At 48.9% G+C, this 22,329-nt stretch overlaps 11 protein-coding genes across 11 annotated transcripts, besides 4 other annotated features; all 11 read right to left on the reverse strand.

The window, feature by feature from the left end:
• Nucleotides 1-22,329: part of a sequence feature (sequence corresponds to BAC RPCI93-28B13) that runs on past both edges of the window.
• Nucleotides 361-389: a sequence feature (AT_rich).
• Nucleotides 406-1,101, reverse strand: Tb927.7.3430 (cyclophilin-type peptidyl-prolyl cis-trans isomerase, putative; the record flags this gene model as incomplete). The annotated part of the gene is made up of 1 exon (XM_840873.1): nt 406-1,101. The coding sequence occupies one exon, from the start codon at nt 1,099-1,101 to the stop codon at nt 406-408; it is 696 nt and encodes a 231-aa protein (XP_845966.1).
• Nucleotides 1,586-2,326, reverse strand: Tb927.7.3440 (I/6 autoantigen; the record flags this gene model as incomplete). Its single annotated transcript, XM_840874.1, has 1 exon — nt 1,586-2,326. The coding sequence occupies one exon, from the start codon at nt 2,324-2,326 to the stop codon at nt 1,586-1,588; it is 741 nt and encodes a 246-aa protein (XP_845967.1).
• On the reverse strand, nt 2,636-3,223 carry Tb927.7.3450 (I/6 autoantigen; the record flags this gene model as incomplete). The annotated part of the gene is made up of 1 exon (XM_840875.1): nt 2,636-3,223. The coding sequence occupies one exon, from the start codon at nt 3,221-3,223 to the stop codon at nt 2,636-2,638; it is 588 nt and encodes a 195-aa protein (XP_845968.1).
• Tb927.7.3460 (hypothetical protein, conserved) lies at nt 3,434-4,783 on the reverse strand (the record flags this gene model as incomplete). Its single annotated transcript, XM_840876.1, has 1 exon — nt 3,434-4,783. The coding sequence occupies one exon, from the start codon at nt 4,781-4,783 to the stop codon at nt 3,434-3,436; it is 1,350 nt and encodes a 449-aa protein (XP_845969.1).
• Tb927.7.3470 (p22 protein precursor, putative) lies at nt 5,037-5,819 on the reverse strand (the record flags this gene model as incomplete). The annotated part of the gene is made up of 1 exon (XM_840877.1): nt 5,037-5,819. The coding sequence occupies one exon, from the start codon at nt 5,817-5,819 to the stop codon at nt 5,037-5,039; it is 783 nt and encodes a 260-aa protein (XP_845970.1).
• Nucleotides 9,578-10,228, reverse strand: Tb927.7.3480 (hypothetical protein; the record flags this gene model as incomplete). Its single annotated transcript, XM_840878.1, has 1 exon — nt 9,578-10,228. The coding sequence occupies one exon, from the start codon at nt 10,226-10,228 to the stop codon at nt 9,578-9,580; it is 651 nt and encodes a 216-aa protein (XP_845971.1).
• Nucleotides 12,994-15,456, reverse strand: Tb927.7.3490 (synaptojanin (N-terminal domain), putative; the record flags this gene model as incomplete). Its single annotated transcript, XM_840879.1, has 1 exon — nt 12,994-15,456. The coding sequence occupies one exon, from the start codon at nt 15,454-15,456 to the stop codon at nt 12,994-12,996; it is 2,463 nt and encodes an 820-aa protein (XP_845972.1).
• On the reverse strand, nt 16,106-17,044 carry Tb927.7.3500 (glutathione-S-transferase/glutaredoxin, putative; the record flags this gene model as incomplete). Its single annotated transcript, XM_840880.1, has 1 exon — nt 16,106-17,044. The coding sequence occupies one exon, from the start codon at nt 17,042-17,044 to the stop codon at nt 16,106-16,108; it is 939 nt and encodes a 312-aa protein (XP_845973.1).
• Nucleotides 17,460-18,908, reverse strand: Tb927.7.3510 (hypothetical protein, conserved; the record flags this gene model as incomplete). Its single annotated transcript, XM_840881.1, has 1 exon — nt 17,460-18,908. The coding sequence occupies one exon, from the start codon at nt 18,906-18,908 to the stop codon at nt 17,460-17,462; it is 1,449 nt and encodes a 482-aa protein (XP_845974.1).
• Nucleotides 19,436-19,840, reverse strand: Tb927.7.3520 (hypothetical protein, conserved; the record flags this gene model as incomplete). Its single annotated transcript, XM_840882.1, has 1 exon — nt 19,436-19,840. One exon carries the CDS (start codon nt 19,838-19,840, stop codon nt 19,436-19,438), a length of 405 nt encoding a protein of 134 aa, XP_845975.1.
• Nucleotides 20,116-20,180: a microsatellite.
• Nucleotides 20,183-22,258, reverse strand: Tb927.7.3530 (hypothetical protein, conserved; the record flags this gene model as incomplete). Its single annotated transcript, XM_840883.1, has 1 exon — nt 20,183-22,258. The coding sequence occupies one exon, from the start codon at nt 22,256-22,258 to the stop codon at nt 20,183-20,185; it is 2,076 nt and encodes a 691-aa protein (XP_845976.1).
• Nucleotides 22,310-22,329: part of a microsatellite that runs on past the window's edge.

Below are 22,329 nucleotides of genomic sequence, written 5' to 3' on the forward strand. Positions count from 1 at the left end.
TAAGTGGGAGTAACTTCCCAATCAAACCAATCCGGTGGATCAAACAACCTACTGTCAGAATAGATATCCATCTCTGATGAAACCAGCTCCTGCAAGGTGAAGAATCACTAAAACCTCGGTGGTCAAAGTGATCACTTCGGGCATTGCAGTATTTCGTAGGACTTCCCGCAGACCTCACGTTAGTAGGGGATATTGTTCCCTGCCACGAAGCAAACCAAGCAAATTCTGCAAATGCACCCAGTTAACTAAAGGGAAACGTAAAACAACAGTAGTCTCCACCAAAGACAATGCTTATGGGTGAACGATCCATAAGAAGGCATACCACTCACATAAACAGGTAACGGAGGCAAAACGAATCCCAAAATATATTTATATATATTTGAAAATATCGCGTACGCACCGCCACTAATAACGAGGAGACAGAATGTCAAGAACCTCCTTGCCTGGCATCGTGTGCAAAGCCCGCTCCCCTGACAACGCACGTTCCGTGTCCTCAAGCTTATCACCACTACTCTGACCGCATTCTGTAATCCACGCTCGACTAACCGGCGTACCACAGCTGGAGCCAGATAAAACGGCGACACGGTCAACCACTTCCCATCCATCGATAACCTGTCCGCAAACAACAAATTTGCCATCTAAATGGTCATTCCGTGCTAAGTTGAAAAAAAACTGTGAACCGTTTTGATTGGGGGCGCTGTGCGCCATTGCCACCGTTCCTCGAAGATGTTTCCCTGCCTTACCCTCAAAACTCTCGTCCGGGAATGGAAATCCGAACACACTAACATTTCCTCGTCCATCCTTCAGCAAAATATCACCCCCTTGCACGATAAACCCAGGGATGACACGATGAAATGGAATACCTTTGTAAAACAAGGGGCATTGGCTGTAACCTCGCTCACCAGTGCATAGTGAACGAAAATTTTCGGTTGTCTTGGGAACGATGTCGTGGAAAAGCTCAACACTCACACGGCCGAGTGCATCTCCCTCCACGGTGACGTCCATGAAAACCACGGGGTTCACCTCATCTCGTTCGTACGGTACGAAATACTGCAGTATCCTCCCGTTAATTAGCTGTGCTAAACGCGTACGATGTAGCATTAACACTAGCAACGCGACCAACTACCGATAATACGCTACCTTACCCTTTCTTTAACAGTTAAAAGAAAATAAGCCGCGCGAACACACAAATCAAATATGATAAGTTACCTAAAGACTCTAAAGGAAACATTGCGACTGCTTCGCGCTGGGAGCAGTAAAGACCACGAATCACCTTGTGCTTGTGTACAAGTTGTTTCTCTTTAATCTCCTACTTCATCCCTATATCGCACAACGTGGTAGTGCAAATATATGCTCACATGTTTCCTATTAACCTTGAATCCACCCTCAGGCGGACCAGCTTCTTTTCTTTGTTACCCAATCAGTTTTGACGTACACATACCATATACAGGAAAAGGGATAAAGCTGCCTCAAACCTACTAAACCCGGAACAGGGCGTGCGCTCGGTTGAACACGCAGCGATTCCCCCACAAAGATATAAACATTCGTGTTCACAACACCATATATGTACGGAATATCCAAGTTTTTAGCACCCGCAACCTGCCTTTTGCTTCGGTGGCGGTGGGCGCTGAGCCTCCGCCCTCGCTCTCGCTTCCGCTTCTGCCCTTGCTCTTGCTTCTGCCTCTGCCCTTGCTCTCGCTTCTGCCTCTGCCCTTGCTCTTGCTTCTGCCTCTGCCCTTGCTTCCGCTTCTGCCTCTGCCCTTGCTCTTGCTTCCGCTTCTGCCTCAGCTTCCGCGTCGGCTTCGGGGTTGGCCTCATCCTCCACGATGGGCTCGCCCTCAACCTCAATTTTCCGTCGCATGTATTCCCTCCTTATTTCTCTCATAGCCTCTCTCCCTTCTTCACCATACAGCGCATCCATAAACTCATCCACTGACACGTATCCCCGGTTATCCGAGTCCAGTGCGTTAAAAAGCGCATCGACCTCTTCAACACTGAGTGTGTCTTGAGTGGAACCAACCTTTCCAGCGGTTTCCTGAAGTGTGGCGCGGGTAAAAATGCCATCAGGGGCGAGGGCAACAAGGTGCTTCGCCATTGCGTATGCGTCCCGAATGTGCTCACTCTCTTCACACATCAGCAAAAATTCATCTTCTGTTAGCAAGCCTGGAAACTGGCCTCGACGCGCGACATCCTCCACAGCCGACAACTTAAATAAGAATCCAGATTCCAAACCGGCAACAAGGGCTATAGATGGAGGGACAACTTTGTTTCCATCTCTCCTCTTGAAGTGCCGCTTTTCGAATGCAACATCTGGAGGGCAGAGCATTATCTTGAATAAGGTAACAACAACTTTGAATATGTAAGGTTCTTCACCTACATGGACGGGGGAATTTAAAAGGAATGAAACGTAACTGCAGCATGGCGGGTAACGACAAGTACGCAACCCACGTAGAATTTTGAAGGAAATACTAACATGTGAGTTTGGGAAAGAATCAGCATATCGAAGACATTTGTATTAAGCACATATGATAAAGCGAGCGACTGCAAATTTATTCCCGTCCCCTCACTTTCTAGGATAAAAGATTTAACAAATTCATCTGAATTTCTGTTGCCTGTCCACCCATTCCAGATCCGTTCACAACTCTGCCTCTTCATCTGCTTCCGCCTCCTCGTCCGCTTCTGCATCCACTTCCGCATCAGCTTCAGGGTTGGCCTCATCCTCCACGACGGGCTCGGTCTCAGCCTCAATTTTCCGTCGCATGTATTCCCTCCTTATTTCTCTCATAGCCTCTCTCCCTTCTTCACCATACAGCGCATCCATAAACTCATCCACTGACACGTATCCCCGGTTACCCAAGTCCAGTGCGTTAAAAAGCGCATCGACCTCTTCAACACTGAGTGTGTCTTGAGTGGAACCAACCTTTCCAGCGGTTTCCTGAAGTGTGGCGCGGGTAAAAATGCCATCAGGGGCGAGGGCAACAAGGTGCTTCGCCATTGCGTATGCGTCCCGAATGTGCTCACTCTCTTCACACATCAGCAAAAATTCATCTTTTGTTAGCAAGCCTGGAAACTGGCCTCGACGCGCGACATCCTCCACAGCCGACAACTTAAATAAGAATCCAGATTCCAAACCGGTGCCAAGGGCTATAGATGGAGGAGTAACCTTGTTTCCGCTCCTCTTGAAGCACCGCTTTTCGAATGCAACATCTGGAGGGCAGAGCATTATCTTGAATAAGGTAACAACAACTTTGAATATGTAAGGTTCTTCACCTACATGGACGGGGGAATTTAAAAGGAATGAAACGTAACTGCAGCATGGCGGGTAGCAAGTATGTGGCTTGTAAAAACCTAAACTGGGTATAGGGGAAAGCAATACATATATACTGAGTTTCCCGTATTCCGCAAACTCTCACAATGTGGGCCTTGCTTGATATCATAACCTCTCCATCGATCTCGATGTGGAAATAAAAGATCCCAGGTCCCCAACCCGTCGAAATACAGACCCCATTTCATTGTTCCGTGGATCCATCTTACTGGGATATAGCTTATTTTTGAACTCCACCCAATCAAACTCGTTGCTGAACCCCTTTCCACTTCCACTAAGCAACCCCCGCGACTGTTGTGAAGGAAGGTGAGACCGACTCTCTCTTAAAGAACGCGGCACCTGTTTATAGACGGATGGCTGCTCTTCACGTAATGCCTGCAATTTGTTCGCTAGTTTTTCAAGATGTTCGTTTCCAACATACAAAGTGAGACCATCCTTCACGATCGCCTCAGCTTTCTCAAAGTCATCTTGATATGCTGCCGCCGCCGCCCATCCCACGTAACCCCTTGCGCAAGCGGTGCTCGTTGGCTTCACCTGTGGCTGCAGCAACGCCGCCTCTCTCCCGTTGTACTCTGCACCTTTGAAGTCAGCATTTAACAGTGAAGCAAATGAGATATTAGCGTGAGTAGTGGCCTGGGAATCAGGATCATGACAAAACATTAAGGCGTCAGCTAGCACGGATGCTGCATCGCTATAGTTACCAGCATTAATGCACCCTTCTGAAATGGTCGTGAGCAGAAGAATTAGGCTTCTTTCATCATCTGCCGTCGTCTCAGCGGGGGACACTGTGGCCCCGATAAATGTACCTAAACTTTCGCTGATCTCCACTTGATGTTGTTCAGGCAAGCATTTTTCGCATTCCCCTAATACAGAAAGTGACCCTTCGAAACGACTCCTCGCCAGCCGCCGGTGAGGCGTGCTCCCACCCTTTTCAACATAAGACTTATAATCAAACAGATCGTCTAGAAACCGGTCTTTTAAAACGGGGTTGGATAGTACGGATCTGAGACCAACAGGGGATATCTTAACCCCAAGTTGCTCCTCGAATTTTTTCATCGGAACGAGGAGAGGAGCAATACTGGGTTGCAACGTCTTGTATCCACGTGCTGATTCAACCTCTGGGTACACTTCCACAGCTTTAAAGAAATCGTTAGAAGCGTTGACAAGCTCGCTAAGGGGATCTTTTATGTAGCAACGAAGCCACTCCTCCACCTCAACAGGTACGTGTTCCTGTTGATACGTTGAAAGAAATTCGTGTAGCCGGAATGGCACCTCCATACCAGTAGGAAAACACCCCAGTGTCCACCAGTACTTCATAGTGTACGGTCCTGGGCCGTGTGGACCCGGGAAGCGGTAAAGGTACAACGTTGGGTTCAGTGTCATATGTTTCTGATGTTTCGATCCTGGGCTCCATCCGCCCCTTTGGTAATTCTTACATGAAACACTCCGGAAAAGCATCTGAGGAGTCCTCAAAATGCAATACCTTGAAAATTACACGAAACATGAGGATTCTTTTTTTTTTCGAATGGTGCAAATGAATAAAGAAACAATGTACACAACGTAAGTTCGCACTGTCAAAACTTATTTAAAAGGGGGATGAGAAGTAAAAAAAATTGAAGATAAATCCGCAGGAGCCTCAATGAAAATTCCAAACGTTTGCACCCCACGAATGCAACGCGAATGCATTTTCTTGTGTTTCGTGATCAATGATTCAAGTAGCGAACTGTTTAAGTAAGCGCAACCAGTTAAGATATTCTTCCTGCTCCAGAAAGTGCGCCTGAGCCATCATATACTCAGCAAAGCCGTTATTTACACCACGTTCATCCAAATAATCTAGTATTTCATCAGTTAAATCGTCATCAAGTTCATTGAGCATCGGTCCGCGGTAACGATAATCCCTGCAGCGTCTGCATTCGATATTCAGTTTCTGCCCGAAAGAAGTACCTACACTTGTTGTTTTACCTGGACCTAAAGCTCCGATAGAGTAGTCCATTTCCCTATCCGTGCTGTGAACCACAAGCGAATCCATCACCAATTCCATGTCAATCGAAGTTAACCCAAACTCCACGCCCCCTGAGTGTTGATGTTTCTTTATAAAGAGGTTGAAAACTAGATATTCTTCACCGTTCCGTTCCCCATTGTCCATCCGATATGTTTGTTCATATTTTTTTGGCTCCATCAAGGCAACGACGTGCAAATCTTCCCTTGCACTATCATCGGCACCCATTGTTTTTGTCAAATCAAACCTGCAACTTCCAATTTTGTGCTCCATGCTCCATCCCGCCGGCACAGCGGGTTTGGGGGGCAAAAAATCGCGTATGGCCTCTTCACTCAATTCACGCGTTGTAAGATCATAAAGCTTCCGGTGGCGGTAAAACGGTACCCGCCTTATCTGTTGAGGAGTTACCGCAGTGACTGGGTATCCCTGCGGGGAAACTTGGGAGTACAGGCGGTACTCACAAATCGCTTTGCGTGAAGCAACTACACGCCGCATTTTGGGTGAGAACACCTTATACGTATTTTTTTTCCGTTTATGTGAATACCGGTAACAACAAACGAAGCTTATAAGAACAAAAATTGTCACGGATGTTCTAATTCGAAAGCTGTAAAAAAAAAAAAAGACAGACAAACGTATTAGTCGTTCGAGAAGATCAAGGGATATACACGGAGCACGCCGACAAAATTCTGCAAAACGTGTCGGCTTGCAGTGAAATATCGCCAAAATGCAATGCCACTAGAGGTACTCATATCATTACAACGCGAAAAATAGAAATACTGTGGTTACGCATTACGAAGGCTGTCTGACTTCGAGAAGACACCGAGGAACGAATAATACGCACAAGCGCCCCAATGTGGCGAAAAGCTACTTCAAGGGGTCTGGTGAAAAAGGTAAGATCTGCACCGATGAGGGAATTTAAAATTCCAAATTTAAGAAACAGAAATTGGGTAAAGGAAAATAAATGCATCAACGACCATCGTCACGTGAAGCAAAACTCGGTAACCCACGGTTCAGTCAACCGATCTGCATTTGGGTGTGTATGGGGGGGGGGGCGCAGCGGTGCCGTGCTGAATAAATGATAAAATCATGTACACCTAAATCAACGACTCCTTCCATCTGTATCGGCTCCCACAGATCATATGCCATAAGATTCAATTCTGGAAGTGAAAGTCGGTACATGTACTTTCACACAAAATTCAGATACTGTGAACATTAGCACATGGTTTATGACATAGTTCAGCCAAGCGAAGGGTATCCCGGGGGGTCGAAGTTGCACACTGGACTTCTTTTCTTTTTCCAAAGCAACAAATTCTCCTAAATGTAACTGCGGATACAATGTCCACAGGCTTGAAATTCCAAACACTAAGTGGGAAATGGCAGTAAACCGTTTCAACGACAACTAAGACCGAACCCCCAGAAAACTTTGGCAGAAAACACAACCACTCGTGAAACAAAGAAAACTTGCAAACACAACGGTAAGCTCCGAAAGTCACCGCAATGTTTATTCATGTTTTCCTGTGAGTTTGAAAACCTTTAAAATAGTGCTGTTGAGGACCTTGTGGAGCCCAAACTCCTGAGAGCGAGTCAGTAGTTAAAAAGGGGCGGAAGTTCAATACTTACACAGACGTCCAACGAATTTTCTATCCCGAAAGCACTAGCAACTGAAGTACAGTGTTATGTGAACGGCGAAAGGGGGGGCGTGAACATGGCTTCCCACCTCTTCGCATCCGAAAATCTCTTGCCACACTCCATCAAGTGGGTTAATTTACGTTTTCGGGTGTAACGACACCCTCGCCGCACCCTTGTACGCTCCAGCGATCGCCATATCCGACACAACCTCCTTAATTTAGCATTAGCACTACCAGGCGATCCCAAAAGTTAGCCACCAGGATTAACATTTCCTCGTTGTTTCTTTGAGCCCATCTTTCCATAACCGTTTAACTCCAACGACTGGGCTCGTTGCTGCTTTGTGTGCTGCGACGAATGTATAATGAAACGTCGTAACATAGTCACACAGGTGGGAAATGGCTGGCAACTCACCTGACTAAAAACAAGGGGGCGCCGACAAGTTAAATCGCCAACTGAAAAAACAACCGGACCCTACGCCACATCGCAGATACACACACCGGTACTCTTGTTCAGTGCATTTGTATTTCAACAGTGCTATGAAGCCGCTCGGCACGGTCCACACAAGGCACCTAAAGGGGGTTCAGATCCTCTTTTACTCACTTAAATATGTTAAATAAGGCCATCCCTAGCATAGATCCGCGACCACAGCACCATGCAATGGAAATAGCAACCCTATCCCCCACTCATCTTCAAGCATGTGCACCAGGTAAGCTCATTAAACTGCAAAGAACTTCACTGAAACGCGGAACGGTAACACCACAACCAGTTCTAATAAAAGAAATGTTCAGAGGCACTTCTCAATCCCCCACCTCACCCTCTCCAGAACCAACCCCTCATACCCACCGACTACGAAAGTGAAAAGTGGCGAAGCGCCCAAAACTGACACGAGGAGTGGGCAGCACGAAGCTACGGTGAGAAGGATCATAAAAGTCAGGCGGGCAACCACGCGTATCCGCTGGGTCAATATCTAAAAAAAAAAAAAGAGGTTGGCTGACCAACGGGCAGGACGCACCCTGTGCGACAAACAACCTGCAAAGATGGAAAAAAAAAAATGCGCCCCACTTCCGAGCGGCAAACCAACCCAAATTTCCATACTCCAAATCGGTATACCCCTGCCCTCTTCCGACCGACGGAAATGTTTTCCCGACGCCGTTAGCAGAAACACCGCGAGTCGAAGGACATGAGGGGGCGAACCGGACCGGAACAGGCGCGGAGTCCCCTTCCTTTATAACGGCCGGGCTTTCCGGGTCCAACTGGAGAACACCAGTTTACCAGCGAGGAAATCGCAGAAAAAAGGTGCCAGGATTTTGGTGCTCGTCAGGGCAAGGGAGCTTCTCTCCAGTAGAGGTGCCCCGCTCGCTACGTCGGCCATCCGCTGGCCTTACTGACCCGAGTAGTTTCTAGTTGGAAGAGCGGGGCGACGCCATCACCTCTCTCGTGGAGGTGGGCTCGCAGGGGGACGCCTTATAAAGCCGTGTGTTTCTGGTTGCTAACGGTTGCTTACTCGTAATAACTGCAAAGCCCCGCCATCTTCCGCTGACCGCAGCAGACTTCTACGAACCCACACACACACACACAAACCGCCCTCATTACGGGTATTTTCCGAGGCCTCAGGCGCGGGTGGTGGCACGTGCTGGTGTTGTGGTGGACGGTGCCTCGTTTTCGGGGGAATTGAGCTGAGAGGACGGAGGATTCGCTGGTGCGCCGTGTGGAGGAGAAAGCTGGTGTTTCCGTTCCGTTTGGGGAAGGCCACTTCGTTACATTGTGGTGGGCTGCACTTCCTACATATTCCCTTGGATAGGGAAAGCTTCCAACGGTTGGAATTTGAGGACGGTGCCCGCTAATTAAGTTAGTCAATTTCGGATTGGCGAGAGATGGCCTGCAAGAGGCTCCTTCTCCTGGTGGTGCCTTAGTGCTAGATTCGCATAAGGGCTGGTGTTGAGTTGAAAAGTGGGTTCTTCCGCTCCCTCCACACATTCAGTCGTTGGTCCCGCACTGCGGGAGCTAATAAAGGAATTAGACCTTATGAGAACGGCGGAGCGGGAAGCCGCACTGGGAAACGGGGTTGGAATGGTTTCTTCCAAAGTTCTGAGAGCCGACAGAAAAAAGACACCATCGTTGAGGGCGGTTGACCCAACACCGAGAGGCAAAAGACAGAACAACGCACCCCACTTCTTTCGCAAACGTTCCCATCTTCGTGCTACTGATTCGATTCGAGTGGTTTGGGACGTCGTTGAGGGCAAGAGCCCATCGCCTTATCAAGCGTTTTCACCGTAATGGGGTCCAGCGGTCATTGCCCAACGTGAGAGAAGACAGGGGCCTTGTGCTTCACCAGGGCCACTTATAAACAAGTGTATTAGACCGCGGCAACACGGAACCAGGCACGGCGTCTAAATGCACCTGAAAAAAAAAAAAGCGAAATTTACACAGTTTTTTTTTTCTACCCACCACCACCTTGATGCTTTAAGACTTCCGGTGGTTTAACCCTCTTCCGGGGCCTCAGTTTGTCAAACAGTAGGAAAAGGTCGGAAGGAAAGGTGTATTCCACCATTCGCGTGAGGTTGCCCGGTGCGGGACGTGTGGCTTTGTACTTATCGACGTGGCGCGTCGGGATATGGGGGGCTTTAAAAAAAAATGAAAAGTATATATATCAAGAGTTGCCCCCCAAACTTTCGGTAACAGAGGCGTATGAGAGAAGAAAACGTCAGCGCGTAGGATAAAGGAGGGGAAAATATGACAGCAAAAAATATGGAGGGAGGCCACTGCAGCGACAGGCATCTTCGTGCGAAGTCCGGAACCTCAACCTCGAATTGCAGAAACAGGATGTCAAAATGTGCCCCAACCCGCGCTCTTTTGCACCGAAGTCGTTTGGATGACGGATATCGACTCATTGTGGGAATGCCGGCAAAAAAATGGGGCAAAAGGAAATGAAGATAAATTTGAATACTACGATAGTGTCCCGGAAAAGCTATCATAGCACTCTCAGCTCCGGCACGGCCGTGCAAACATTCATGAACATAAGTCCTCGTGCAACGGATTAGGGTGTGCCGCCCAGTAACTGACTGCGTTGCATGGTAGCGTACGTGTCGCGCGTGGCCCGCTATCATGCCCGTAAATTTACATCTTGGCGATTGCAAAAAAAAAAAACGGTCATCAGTACCATTACGAAGAATAAGTCCGGCTAAACTGAAGAAGATTTCGAAGATTGGGGCAACGAGCCCGGGAGGTTTTACTAGAAGGGTGCTGGGAGGTATTGTGAGGGTGTCGGTTAGCATCGGCGGCCGCTGCTCGTGAATAAAATCCTATGCCCAATTCGGCGGAAAAGCAATAACGTGGCGTCGGGTCCTGTCGCATTGTACATTCATGGGCAGCGGAGAGTTGACAGAAATTTACATCTGCGGAACGCCACTTCCGTGCCTCCGCCCAGGAAATCGATGCATTGCACAGCGTGGGGATCAGCCGTGTCGTGTTGGAACAGCATTTTCTCTCCCCGTTGGTCGCTGGGCGCACTCTCGTACACTGCCCGCAGCACTACCCGCGCCAAGGAGCTTTTGGAACCGCAAGGCGCAGGCGTGGGGGGGGGGGCGCACGCCTTTGACGAAAGTGCAAGGACAAGTCAACACACAAAAAAATATAAAACGAACGCAAAGGCATTTCTTTGCAAATGGACAATCAGGGGTGAGTAGGGGGCGAAGCTGTTACGCTCGCATGGGAGGGGCTGCGGCCGCACCGGGGAATGGGGCCCAGGCACAGGCTCCAGTTGAAATTCTTCGCCGAAGTGTCGCGACAGCGGATCCACAAGTTTGGGGGGCACTGGTGCCTCGACAGGTCTAAACATTTTCCACAATAGGGGAAGAGGACGTGCCAGTTTGGGCTCAATGGAAGTGGGAAGAAGGGGCCGCCCCTCTGGCGAAGTGACTTCGGGGCCGAGATAGCAACCAGAAACCGGGATTTCAACGCGCATGAAGGAGCGTTGCGGGTCAGATAGCGCTGTGTTGCTAGGGGATGCGGTATTGGGTGGTCAGTGCGATGAAACCTTCAGCATCAGCAGGCAAAGCTGGAGATCCCCCTCAGCAATTTGTGAGCCACGCGCAGTTTGAGTGAAAACAGGAAAGGGCGGACCCCAAAGACGGGCGACCAAGGAGAGCACCAAACAGATGATTTTGGAGTGCAAAACGGGAGAATAGTTTAGCCTCACAGCTGACTAGGCGTTTTTCAGAAGTTGGAAGTAGTGGGCGAGTATGCTAAGGAAAGCGGTCATTACTTTCAACACCCCATCCCTCGCTTACCTTCGAAGCTCGTGTGGTCGAAAGTCGATGACTCGCCCGCTGCCACGCGTTCCAGAGCGTTTGAAGAGTTGGCAGCTTTGATTTCCATTGGGATGGGGAACTGAAAGGTATCACATCACTTGGCTCAGTGTTAATATCTGGCGGTATTACACCTGGTGTGTGTGTGCGTGGATGTGAATGTGAAGGGGGGGGGGACCGTCAGGGGAAGAAGTTGCTTTCTTAGCCACGTAAGGGGATCTTAGTACCCCTCCCCGAAGACAAGAAGTTTGTACGGGCATGAAGGGCTCTCTTACATGCAACGAGTACTAAGGAGGAAGTTAATTGCGGGGCTTGGAACTGCCTTCGCAATATCTCGAAAAAGTAATGCTGCACCCAGTTTAGGGACTCCAGGGACCCAACACCTCATGCAAGTACATGCGTCTCTGTAGTCTGCCTCCTCCCTCGAGCTTTTCTTAGCTGCACCACTCCCTTTTTTTTAAAAAATCCCGAAACAAAAAAAAAGTAAAGGGATTAAATGTGATTAGCAAGGAAAATAAATGAATGCTTGTTCGGTCGTATTCAATTGAGCTCCACAGCAGAAATCACATTGGGACGGCAACGGCGACACCGACCAGCAAGAACGACAACCAAATCCTACCACCTTCGGTCGAGGTATCGGCAGGTTGGATGAAATAAACATCTCGAGCAAACACATTGCTGAACCCCCTTCTGTTAATGGTCATCCACGCAAAAGGAGAGCAGGAGAAAGGACAAACAAATGCGTCTGGAGGGAACACACTAATGATACGAACCAATGTTCCAAGCGACTAACATCAGCGTTGTTTCTACTCCCTCCTCCTTCCTTCAGCCAAATGTACATGAAACGTAAGCAAAGTTGCCAGTTTAGGTGGAATTTATAATTAAACCACCTTGGCATCATGGGCTACCAAACTGTGCGGGTTGAAAAGGAATTGTCTTCAAGGTTTAAAAAAAAAAAAGATATTGGCATTAGCGGGGGAGCCGATGCGCCACGTCTGCTCTGCGGGCGCCTCCTGCCATGAAACCCCGTTCGGACCCAACACGATGCATCGGTACCGCAAGAGCGGAACTGATCCCATCCCCTCCCACGGCAACCGGTGCAATTCCCGCTTAATTCGCCTCCCTGTGCCGTGCCCTACGGTTCGTACAATCCAGCTGTTCTACGCGGGGAAATAAGTATTCAGACCCGCAGCTCCTTACCCAAACAAAACAGAGAAATGAGAGAGGCGTGACGCGCGATACGCACAAAAAAAAGAGCTGCAATAATGAGGCAGATAGAAGTTTACAGCCCCACGATGATGTGCAAAAAGAAATGCGAAAGGTAATTGAACTCCATCGCTGTTGCACGCGGGCGTGCATGTGAATCAAAGTGACATGATCTGGTCAAATTGCCATGACATGCGGGAAAAGCAAACACCGGACGGGTTAATAGGAACACGTAGAACAAATTAACGGAACAAAAGAGAGCACCGCGACAAAAAACGAGATGATCACATATTTAGTCGACAGGAGTACGGAGCACCAAAAATCACCGCCTCCAATGCGAGGGTGCACATAAGTAAATTAAAACACAATACCGGCCGTTCACTTCCATGAACAAAAGCAAAATGAAAAGAAAAAAGGCAACATTAGGAGTGTCGCCCCCTTGTCCGTAATCCGGTGAGAGCGAACTTGGCCCTGGTTTGTGAAACGCAGGCATCGGCAACGGCTGCCCAGTTCATTTCGAGCAACATTTACTTGTATAATCCCCGCACGAAATTTTTAACCCCACTCCGAAGTGATTTGGCCGCCTTCCGAACGATTCCTCGTGAATTTCCATTTTCCGACAGCACTGGGTACGTGTAGGGTTCTAAAGCAACACCGGTCGTTTGAAACTTGAGTATGGCATTCTCTTGTAAAAGGAACGGGGCATCGAGTGCGCGGCAGAAGTCCTTGTCGAACTCGATCACCGCAAGATGTTCACTATTCTGTTCGGCATTTGTATCCTCCTCCCCGGACGTGTCCTGCTCAAACGTGAGCTGTTTCACGGCACATATAAATTCATCGTGGTACTCGCCCTCATTGTCTTCGGCAGATATGATGAAAGTCAGCGCATCACTTGAGGTTACGGGAATACCGTCCTCTCGCAATCGGGGTACGACCAAACTGTCCCATGCCTTACGCACAGCCTGCTCGATCTCAGAACACGGAACACCTACGGGAATGCCCTTTGCTATAAGGGCGCATCCCCAGTTCTCCACCGGCACAGGGCGTTTGAGAAAGGCTTGGCTCATAGATGGAAAGTGTATGTCGATGTTGCGCCCGAGCAACAGTTCAATATTCCGAAACTTGCTCTTGTCTTCGAACGCGTTTTCATAACGGCGCTGAGTTGCAATCACCATATTGGATGCAGCCGCCTTTAGGCCGCAAATACCCCGCAAAATGTTACTGTGCATGGCGGCCGAGTTGGTGTAAAGACGCGCAATGGTGTCGCCGTTGTAAACATACAGTTCCGAGAGGGCCCGACCTATGGCGGCGGGGTACAGTGACGGGTTGCACGCCTCCTGCCACGTGGCCACGGAGTCCCTTCGAGGGGAACCGCTTAACTGCAACATTGCTAAGGTGGTTTCCAGAGGTCTCTCGCCTTCCTGCTCTTCTAGCGGGGGTAGTCGGTTCTGATCGACGAAGCTGTCGGGCTCCAACCTGAGATAGGCTAACATATTTAATGTTGATTGGAAACAGGTGTAAAAACACCCAATGTTTGTTCGATCCAATGAGTCGGCGCAGTTCACTCGCACAAAGCTGGTTTGGCAGGAGTTCCGCGTAACGCCTCCATCAACGCCTATGGTTCCAGCGGTAACCAGTTCGTCTGTAGAAAATGTGGCGAGCAGGGTTGTCCAAAAGGTTGTAGTGGTGCGGTCAATACCCTGTTCCTTTAACATGTTGAGCCAGTCGACGTGCACGAGATCAAGTTGAGACCCCGGAAACGCCTGCTGCAGCGCCGCTTGTGATTTCGTGACGGCTTCTGTAAAGTGTTTTGTCAGAGCTTCCTCACTGCTATGATGACTTTGACGAAGCATATTGACGCAGCGCAACCTGGGGCCCCTGCCGGTGAGCTGTTCTCCCGAGTCGTACCTCATGATGGCAACCAGTTGAGTGAAGACGAAACTGAAGTACGAATCGCACCCTCGGAGAACTTCTTCCTTATTTTGACTGAACATCATTGCTGGCTCCGAGATAGTCTTGCTGATTCGTGTTGACCAATGTACGGGAACCGTGCCCCTAAGTATTGTGTGTTTGGCAAACTGAATAGGGCCATTGCCACCGCCCTGTCTCCACATCACATACTCGTACACGTGGTCGTTTCCCACCGCATTGACTGCGTTCAATCCTCTACCGAAGTACCGGGGGCCTGGATTGAGGTTATTTTGTCTCCCGCACAGCAACACATGAAGGATTGAGCCGTCTTTAAGCAAAACCTCCTTCTCCGCAGCGAACCCGCGGAGCAACACCGAGCAACAACTTTCAACGCCTGCTGTTATAAACGGTTTTCGTAGCTGCCTTGACCAGTCACTGTGAAACTGTGGGCCGTTACCGTCTTTTGATGAAACGAACGGAAACGGCCGCCGTAAGTCGCAGTCATCCGAATAGTAATAACCCCCTTCATGGCTATAGGTCTCAAACTCCTTCAACCTATTTCTATCCCCCGACGTCAGGTACAGGGGTTCCGAACCGGGAATTCCAAACGAAATCCACTCCGTGCCACCAACCCGGAGGATTGCGCCACCAAATGGCAGCACCGCAGCCTCCTCAACTTTTGTAGCAACAAGGAAATACATCCTGTCGAGACGTAGGCATCCGAACAACGCCGCAAACTCCACAAAGGACTCGAATGGACCACACTGTCTGTATGCGTCTCTCAAATTTGGAAACTCTCTATGGCAAAGCTTGTCGTAGCGCTGAATTTCTCCCCTTTCATCGACCACCAGCGGCACGCAATATGAACCGGCAGACCACTTTTGCCACTCCACCTCGTTTCCCGTTGCGGTTTCAGGTTGTTTGGCCACTGGTGACGAGGGCTTTTCAAAAAACATTAGCAGTTCCGGCTCTTTGGGAGGAGGCGGTGGCAACGGGCGAGCAAGAACTACAAAAAGTATACTTGTTCCGTCCTTTACAGCCACGGCACACCGCTTGCGCGGGCTCTTCTCCACGTACATTTTTTCAGCCCTATTCAAAAACGAGAAAAAAAATCAATAGATATACAAATATATATAAATGTGTACGTCTGTGGGTACCAGGGTGGCCAATCAACGCGAGTCTTCTTCCTTGTGTGCAAAGGGCCTTATTTCCACAGTGGTCACCCGACACCAACTTGGTCGCACTCCTTTCTTCCTTCCGCCTACTCCTCTTACCGAAAACGAAATAAAAATGTAAAAAGGGTAAGCCATACGAAAAATAAAGAACTATTATTGAGGGGGGGGGGTTGCGTCTGGCACAGCTGACTGACGGCACATACCCTCAATTCCTCCCCCATTTCCTTCTTCTTTCTCCGCTGACAATTCCGAGAGTACCATCATTAGTCATATTTGTTTTCTTTATTTTCTTCTCGTTTTTGTTGCTATTTTGAGGACGTTGCGGAAAAATGAAGACCCTAACGGTTAAAAGGGAAGAAAAACGATACGATTAACATACACACTTGCACACATGTACATATGTACACATAAAAAAAAAACTAAATGGCTAAATAAATTAAACAGTCTAAAAAAAAAAACACTGATGCAACAAGACGTTGCGGTGGTGCTTATGCACCGGAGAGAGAAGGATGGGGAAAAGAGAAGACACGGATCGTAGTTAAGGATCAATCTGTCACTTTGGGATGTATTTCTCATTACCCACCGCCTCATCCATCCGCTCCAACCACGGCTTGATTGTTGTTGCTTCGATAATTTCATTGTATAGTCGATGCCCTCTGACGGACTGCAGCACACCGTGGGTGTCCAAATCCGCGAGATCCGGCTTGGAACCGCCATGAAACTTCTTTTTCCCGTCGAGTAAACCCTCCTTAACAAACCTGTCAATTTCATTATGGAGTTTCACCTTTGGATCGTCCGTGGGGAGCAAGTCCCCGCTTTTTAGGAGTCGTGGTTTCGTGACGTACTGCGCCACGAGGTACATGACCGGTGCACCCACAAGTTTTAGAAAGATCTTGTTCTTATACGGGATAGTTTCGATGTTGTCAATGTACGAGTATGACCCCCATGAGTTTAGGAGGGATGAATTGAATTCCAATGTTAAGAGCCGAACCATAGGCCCACGAGCCCACTCACGCCATTTCTTAACTTCAGGGTCCTCCAACTGCTTTCCCATTCCTACGTGTTTCGCAACGGTACTGACTATTACCTCCGAATCCACGAGGAAAGGACCGTCATCACCCCTTACACAGAACTTCAGCTGTGGCACCTTCTTGTACGCACTCATGGATATCTCCTTTTTAAACATTGGCTCCACCTCCACACACTCGTATCGGATTTTGTTGTAATCGAGAAAACTCTTCGTGGTGGCACAAAAAGGGCACGTTGAGTAGCGGTAGAGAAGAATGGGTGGGCACTTCTTTGGGTCGGTGATATGCGACAGTGCAAACTGCAGCTCCGTCTGGTCCTGCGCAGCGTTGAAATCCTCAGCGGTGCAACTCCTGTTTTCCTCCAACCGCCGCTGATATGTCACATAGCCGCCAGCAAAACCCAAACCCGCCAAAGCGCCTGTGGCACACAGAAGCTTCCGTGACATGGACCCCTTTGTGAACATAACTGTTGTGTCTCTCCCTACCCCTTTATTTGTATTTTTTGTCTAATCTTTTGGTCCTTCGCCCTTCCTGCTTGAAATGATTGGCCGAATTCTCTGATTCTCCGGAGCTACAAGGGAGCGTAACGGTTGTGAAAGATAACAGGAGGATGTGCATCACGAAAATAGGAATTAATCCAGAGTAAGAAGAAAAGAAGAAAATGGGGGAATGATAAACCCAACGAACCGGGCAAACGAGGTGACAGCAAAGCCATAGATGGCGCTATACGAGAGAAAAGGAGTTATAACGATATAAACGTTGTGACCAACGTCGAAAAAGCGTGTGACGTTCATCACCAGATGAACCAACGAGGTTGCGTAACGTGCTTCTGTATGCATTGATTTGGCCGTATGTACGTTTATGTGGAGATTATGCTCGTCAGGAGCCATAACGCATGGACGGCATCCCGTCTCCCCACGACTTGGTGTGCCGTGGCCAATCCTCATCATCCGTGTTGTTCAATCCCTTTGCATTAATTCTTGGTTCCTTCCGTAGCTCATTTTCAAGTCCTATCTCCCCAAGTGATGCGTACGGACGCATCCGGCGCTTTGAGCGAGTCTCCATCTTGCGGTAACGCCGTCCGTATTCATCCTGGTCGCCGTGGACGATGGCATTTACTCTGTTCGCATAAACCTTTCGGGAAAGCCTCTTGAAGGGTTTATCGGGGACCTCCAAGGATTGTAGCATCTCGGCAATGCTGCCATCCCCGCTTCTGCCACTTAGCTTCTTGTGCGCACGCTTCTCCTCCGCGCTCATAAGAAAAGTACGTTCTGCCTCTTCCTTGCTTCGCCTCACACGGGCTCGCGCTAGTTCCTCGGGATCCAACGGCCACTGTCCCTTGGTATCCAGCCCATTTTCCACATGTTGCGCAATGAACGCGATTCGCTGACTATAGTCTACGACGCGAGAGGGCCATAGTTCGAATGCGTCCGGTTTCCTCAGGGCCAACCGCCTAAGTATTGATGCACGCTTTTGGCGCTTCCGCTGAAGCCAATGAAAGCGTCGTTTGCCTTGCCGCGCATCACGCAACTCAGCTAACGTAAGTGTTTCTTCCTTTGCTGCCTTGTACTCCTTTGCCTTTTTCAATCGCTCCCACTCACGCCTTCGTCTATCCAATGGCATGCGCCCTAGGGTAACGCGAAGGGCCTCATCCTTCTCCGTCAAGCCGAGTGAGCCAAACTTTACTCGGTCTCGTATGCTATAAGGGAGTGCATTCACCCACTCAGGAAAATACGTATCGTCATCAAGCATGTAAGCATCAAGGCGTAGGGAAGGATACACGCCGTACTCTTCCACCAACCGTGTTTGATGGCGTTCAATAGTTTCTGCTTCATTATCCGCGTGGCGCAGTTCCTTGAACAACCGGTGGAACTCCCTCGCACCGACGGGCTGTCCAAATTTATCCATCATGTGGTTTCGACGGTCAACCTCATTTTCCATCAATTCCCGCAACGCGGTAGAGCACTTTTCACCGGGTGTGGGCGAGATGAGCGCCTGTTCATCAATTACTCTTGCGATTTCGTTGGCGTTACCTCCCAGGGGCTTGTCGCATCCAATATGAAGTTCTCTCTCAGTTACGTAGCCACTCTGTATCTTATCCAACTCTTTTCGCTGCTTCTCTTCACGAAGAAGAATATCTTGTTTTTTTGCCACCTTGCTGATGGCTGCTATGCTCTTCTTGTTTCGGTATGCATGTGGCTCCGTGAAGGGATCGCCGCGTTCCCGGTCTGTGAGGAGCCCTTTGTTGAAATTGACACCACCAGACGTTGAGCGACGCCCGAACGGCAGCCGCTTGAAGGACACGTAACGGAGGGACGAATGCCACATGTACGTTTCCTTTTCTTCCCATACGTGATTAGAGTTATTTTATTAATGTTGTGTGAATATCGACCACCCCGCCGTAGGCGATAAGAATAATGAGAAGTGAAATGGAGATAAGGAAAGGAGTACAGCGTGCTCTGCTGAAGCGAATTAGAAAAAAAAATGTTGTCAGTAAGACTTGAGGCGTTACACCGTGGCTTGACGCACCGTTCATCCTTTTTTTGTTACGTTCACTTGACTTACGTCGTACGGTAGTGGACCCACTTCAAAACGAAAACTGCATGGATATATCAAACATTCGTTTTTCATAATCGCGCGAATATACGCGTGCGTTAACTTCGTTTCCCTTCGACTTCCCTTCGATTCATTAAATCTAATTTATATACTCCCCGAGACGGTAGGAGCCGTTCACCGCCTTCCTTTCTTTTCCTCGATACCCCAAAATACTCGTACGCACTTCTCTCCCTGTTTTACGGGCATTACAAATGACCGCATCTCACACTCACACTGATACTCATATATGCCATTCCTTACTAATGCAGAGCTTTCGACCTCTTGTATGACATGGCGCGATAAATGTTGTAGCCGTGTACAGCCGCCAAACACACATTGACAGCAGCAAGAGACCGACTGCCAGAGTTTTGCGGCTGAATGAGAAGTGCGTACACAAACCACAACAAACCAGTCGTGCAGAGAGCCGCGCTGGAGTTGACGTCAATCTTTTCAACCGGTGGGTTCCCAACAAATATACCGTAGAGCGGAACGATGCTCAGCATCCACTTGAACGAGGGCGCTAGATTATAGACAGAATTCAGGTAAGCAACCACACCATACTTTTCGTACGATTTGAGGCACTGAAACACCCTTCCATTTCCAACATATTTGTGCAGCGGCTTTGGGAACAACTTGGGGATGGCTTGTTTTGTGGTTGCAGACATGTTTTCTCGTTTGACTCTGCTATTATTTTTCTTCCCCTCTTTCTCCTCCCCCCTTTACACCCCAAAGGACGAGAACCGTAGAGGTGAGTGGATTGTTTAAGAGCGGTGAGCGGAAAAAAACAAACACAAGAAATGTCTTCTCCCAAATCATGAAGAAAAAAAAAAGGTGAAAGTAAAACAATGAAGGGAAGTCGCTTTCCCATTTTCAGGGAAACGATGTTAATAAGTGAAAGCATTTCCAAGTGGCCTCACACTCCGCAAACACACAGGCACAAATATATATATATATATATATATATGCGCATACATATATATATATCTATATTTGTATGTATCTGTACTTTACAAAATGTCGGCATCCCCCATCTGCTGCAGAAAGAATCTCCGCTCGAACTCTGCAGTGCATCTCTGTGCCTCTTTGCTCTGATTCAAAAGTTGCTCCCAAATGGCGTTGTTGCTGCCCTGTACAGCGTTTGCTGAATCCTCTCTCTCGAGTCGCGCTAAGGATGGAATTGTTTTGATACGCCGGTATAGAATCATGTATTGCGGAGAGCACTGAGGTAATATCAGCTGCATTGCAAAAAGTGTTCTAACAAGCGGAAGACATTTGGATGGCTCCATCAACGCTATTCGCACGTATGAAAGGGCGGGGGTTTCGATAAGCCGGACCAGGCGCTCCAGTTGCACGAGTGTGTTAGCCGACATCTCACAGGATCCCATGAAACGGACGAGTTGATAAGCGTGCTCGTAGGCACGGGATAAGAAGCAAAGCGAAAGCGCCGACACGGTGTTATAGCAAAAACAGTTATATAAGCCTAGAAACGCCTCGCGAGCGCGCGCGTCATCGACGCCCCGGTGGAGGACTTCGCGAAGCGGGAGGAGCTCCCTTGAGGTTAAGAGCATAGTGTTGAGCGTGATTACGAACTTCTCCACGAAACGCTTATCTTTGTGCGAGGAAACAACGTCAGCAAGCTTGAGACAGAGCTTTTCACATTGACCCAAGTCCTCCTCTTGATACCGGAGTTGCAATTGCTTTATGATTGTTGGCACTTTTGGAAGTAGCACATCCGCCTTCGTATGGATCAAGTCCACAAGACGAGCTATGAAGTGGTCAAAATGTACCTCACCTGATATCAGACACAATACTTCAATACACTTGTGCACAACGTGGAGGGAGCGGTCGCACAGCAGCGCTACGGTTGTATCAAAACTCGCATCGAAGCAACACTCCAGGACGTCTGGAGCCGCGTGCAAGACAAGCACTATCCACTCCAATGCGGCGACGCGCACCTCCTCGACACTACGATCCGCGAGCTGTTCCAGTACACCCTTCAGGACGGCTTCGTACGGAATAGCTTTTGTGTCGTCACGTGGTGCCGCAATGAACTGAGTAATCTTCTGGTTAACCTTCTGAGCCGCAAGGCGTGTCTCAAGATCCTTAGACCCTAATTGTGATAGACACGCTTTTACAACGCCATCAGTGAGATCCAGAAGCTCCAATGCCCCGACGGTGTGCAGCTCTGATATCCACTCCAGCGCACTTTTCTTTGCCAGAGCCGCATTTGCATCCTGCACACATTCACATGCTATGGAAACGAGTTTCGCCACCCGTACGTCCACGTGTCGAGTGAACGCATCTTTTGTCTTACCAAGACATTTTTGGAGCAACGACAAAGCTTCTGAACCGTTACATGTTCCCGAGAGAAGCAACAGGGGTTTTAGCAGCTGCCATAACTGAATAATAAAGTCATCGCCGGGGAGATTAAGAACGTGGTAAATCCACTCGAGGCACCATTCGACCACAGCTGAGTGAGTGCTGCCTTCATCGCCTGTCGCGCAACAGAAGGGTACCAGGGTTTCGTTGATGAAGGTCACAAAAAGCTCCGTCTTGAATGAAAAGTTATCATTCCCCGTAACGAGCTCACGAATGGCGGACGATACCTCCCTTGCGAGCAATACCACACGTTTATCCCCCTCGCTTATCCCGCAAGCCACTCCACGAAACGTGCGAAGGAAGCAGAAGTTGAGAAGCTGTTGCTGCAGGTTGCGCACAAGTGCATGAGCAGCCTCAAAAGCTGCCATCCTCACGGACACATCCACATCTGCAACGCTGTCGAATACAATTGTTGCAAGGTCCTCAACCAGCCTCTGTTCATGATTTCTAGGAGGCAGTGACGCTATAATCGCCCTAATCGCAATCATGCCACCCCTACGGTACGTCGGGGAAGTGGTCCGAAGTAAACTTCTTTCAATTTCATGCAATTCCTTCGTGGTTATTTCATATGCCTCTGTGATAGAGCTACTTCGGAATACCGTTGACACCTTTTGTGAGACTTCCTTTGCACCCTTCTGCCGCAGCTCTACCTTCGCGTCTACCAAAAGCTTGAACGACCGCGCGGGGACGAAGGACTCCCCCATCGTGTGCTTCTAAAAGTGCCTTCGCCAAGTCCCCGTTTAAACAAAAAAGAAATATATATATATATATATAT

The sequence above is a fragment of the Trypanosoma brucei genome, chromosome 7 (assembly GCF_000002445.2).
Source record: "Trypanosoma brucei brucei TREU927 chromosome 7, complete sequence".
NCBI lineage: Eukaryota > Euglenozoa > Kinetoplastea > Trypanosomatida > Trypanosomatidae > Trypanosoma > Trypanosoma brucei.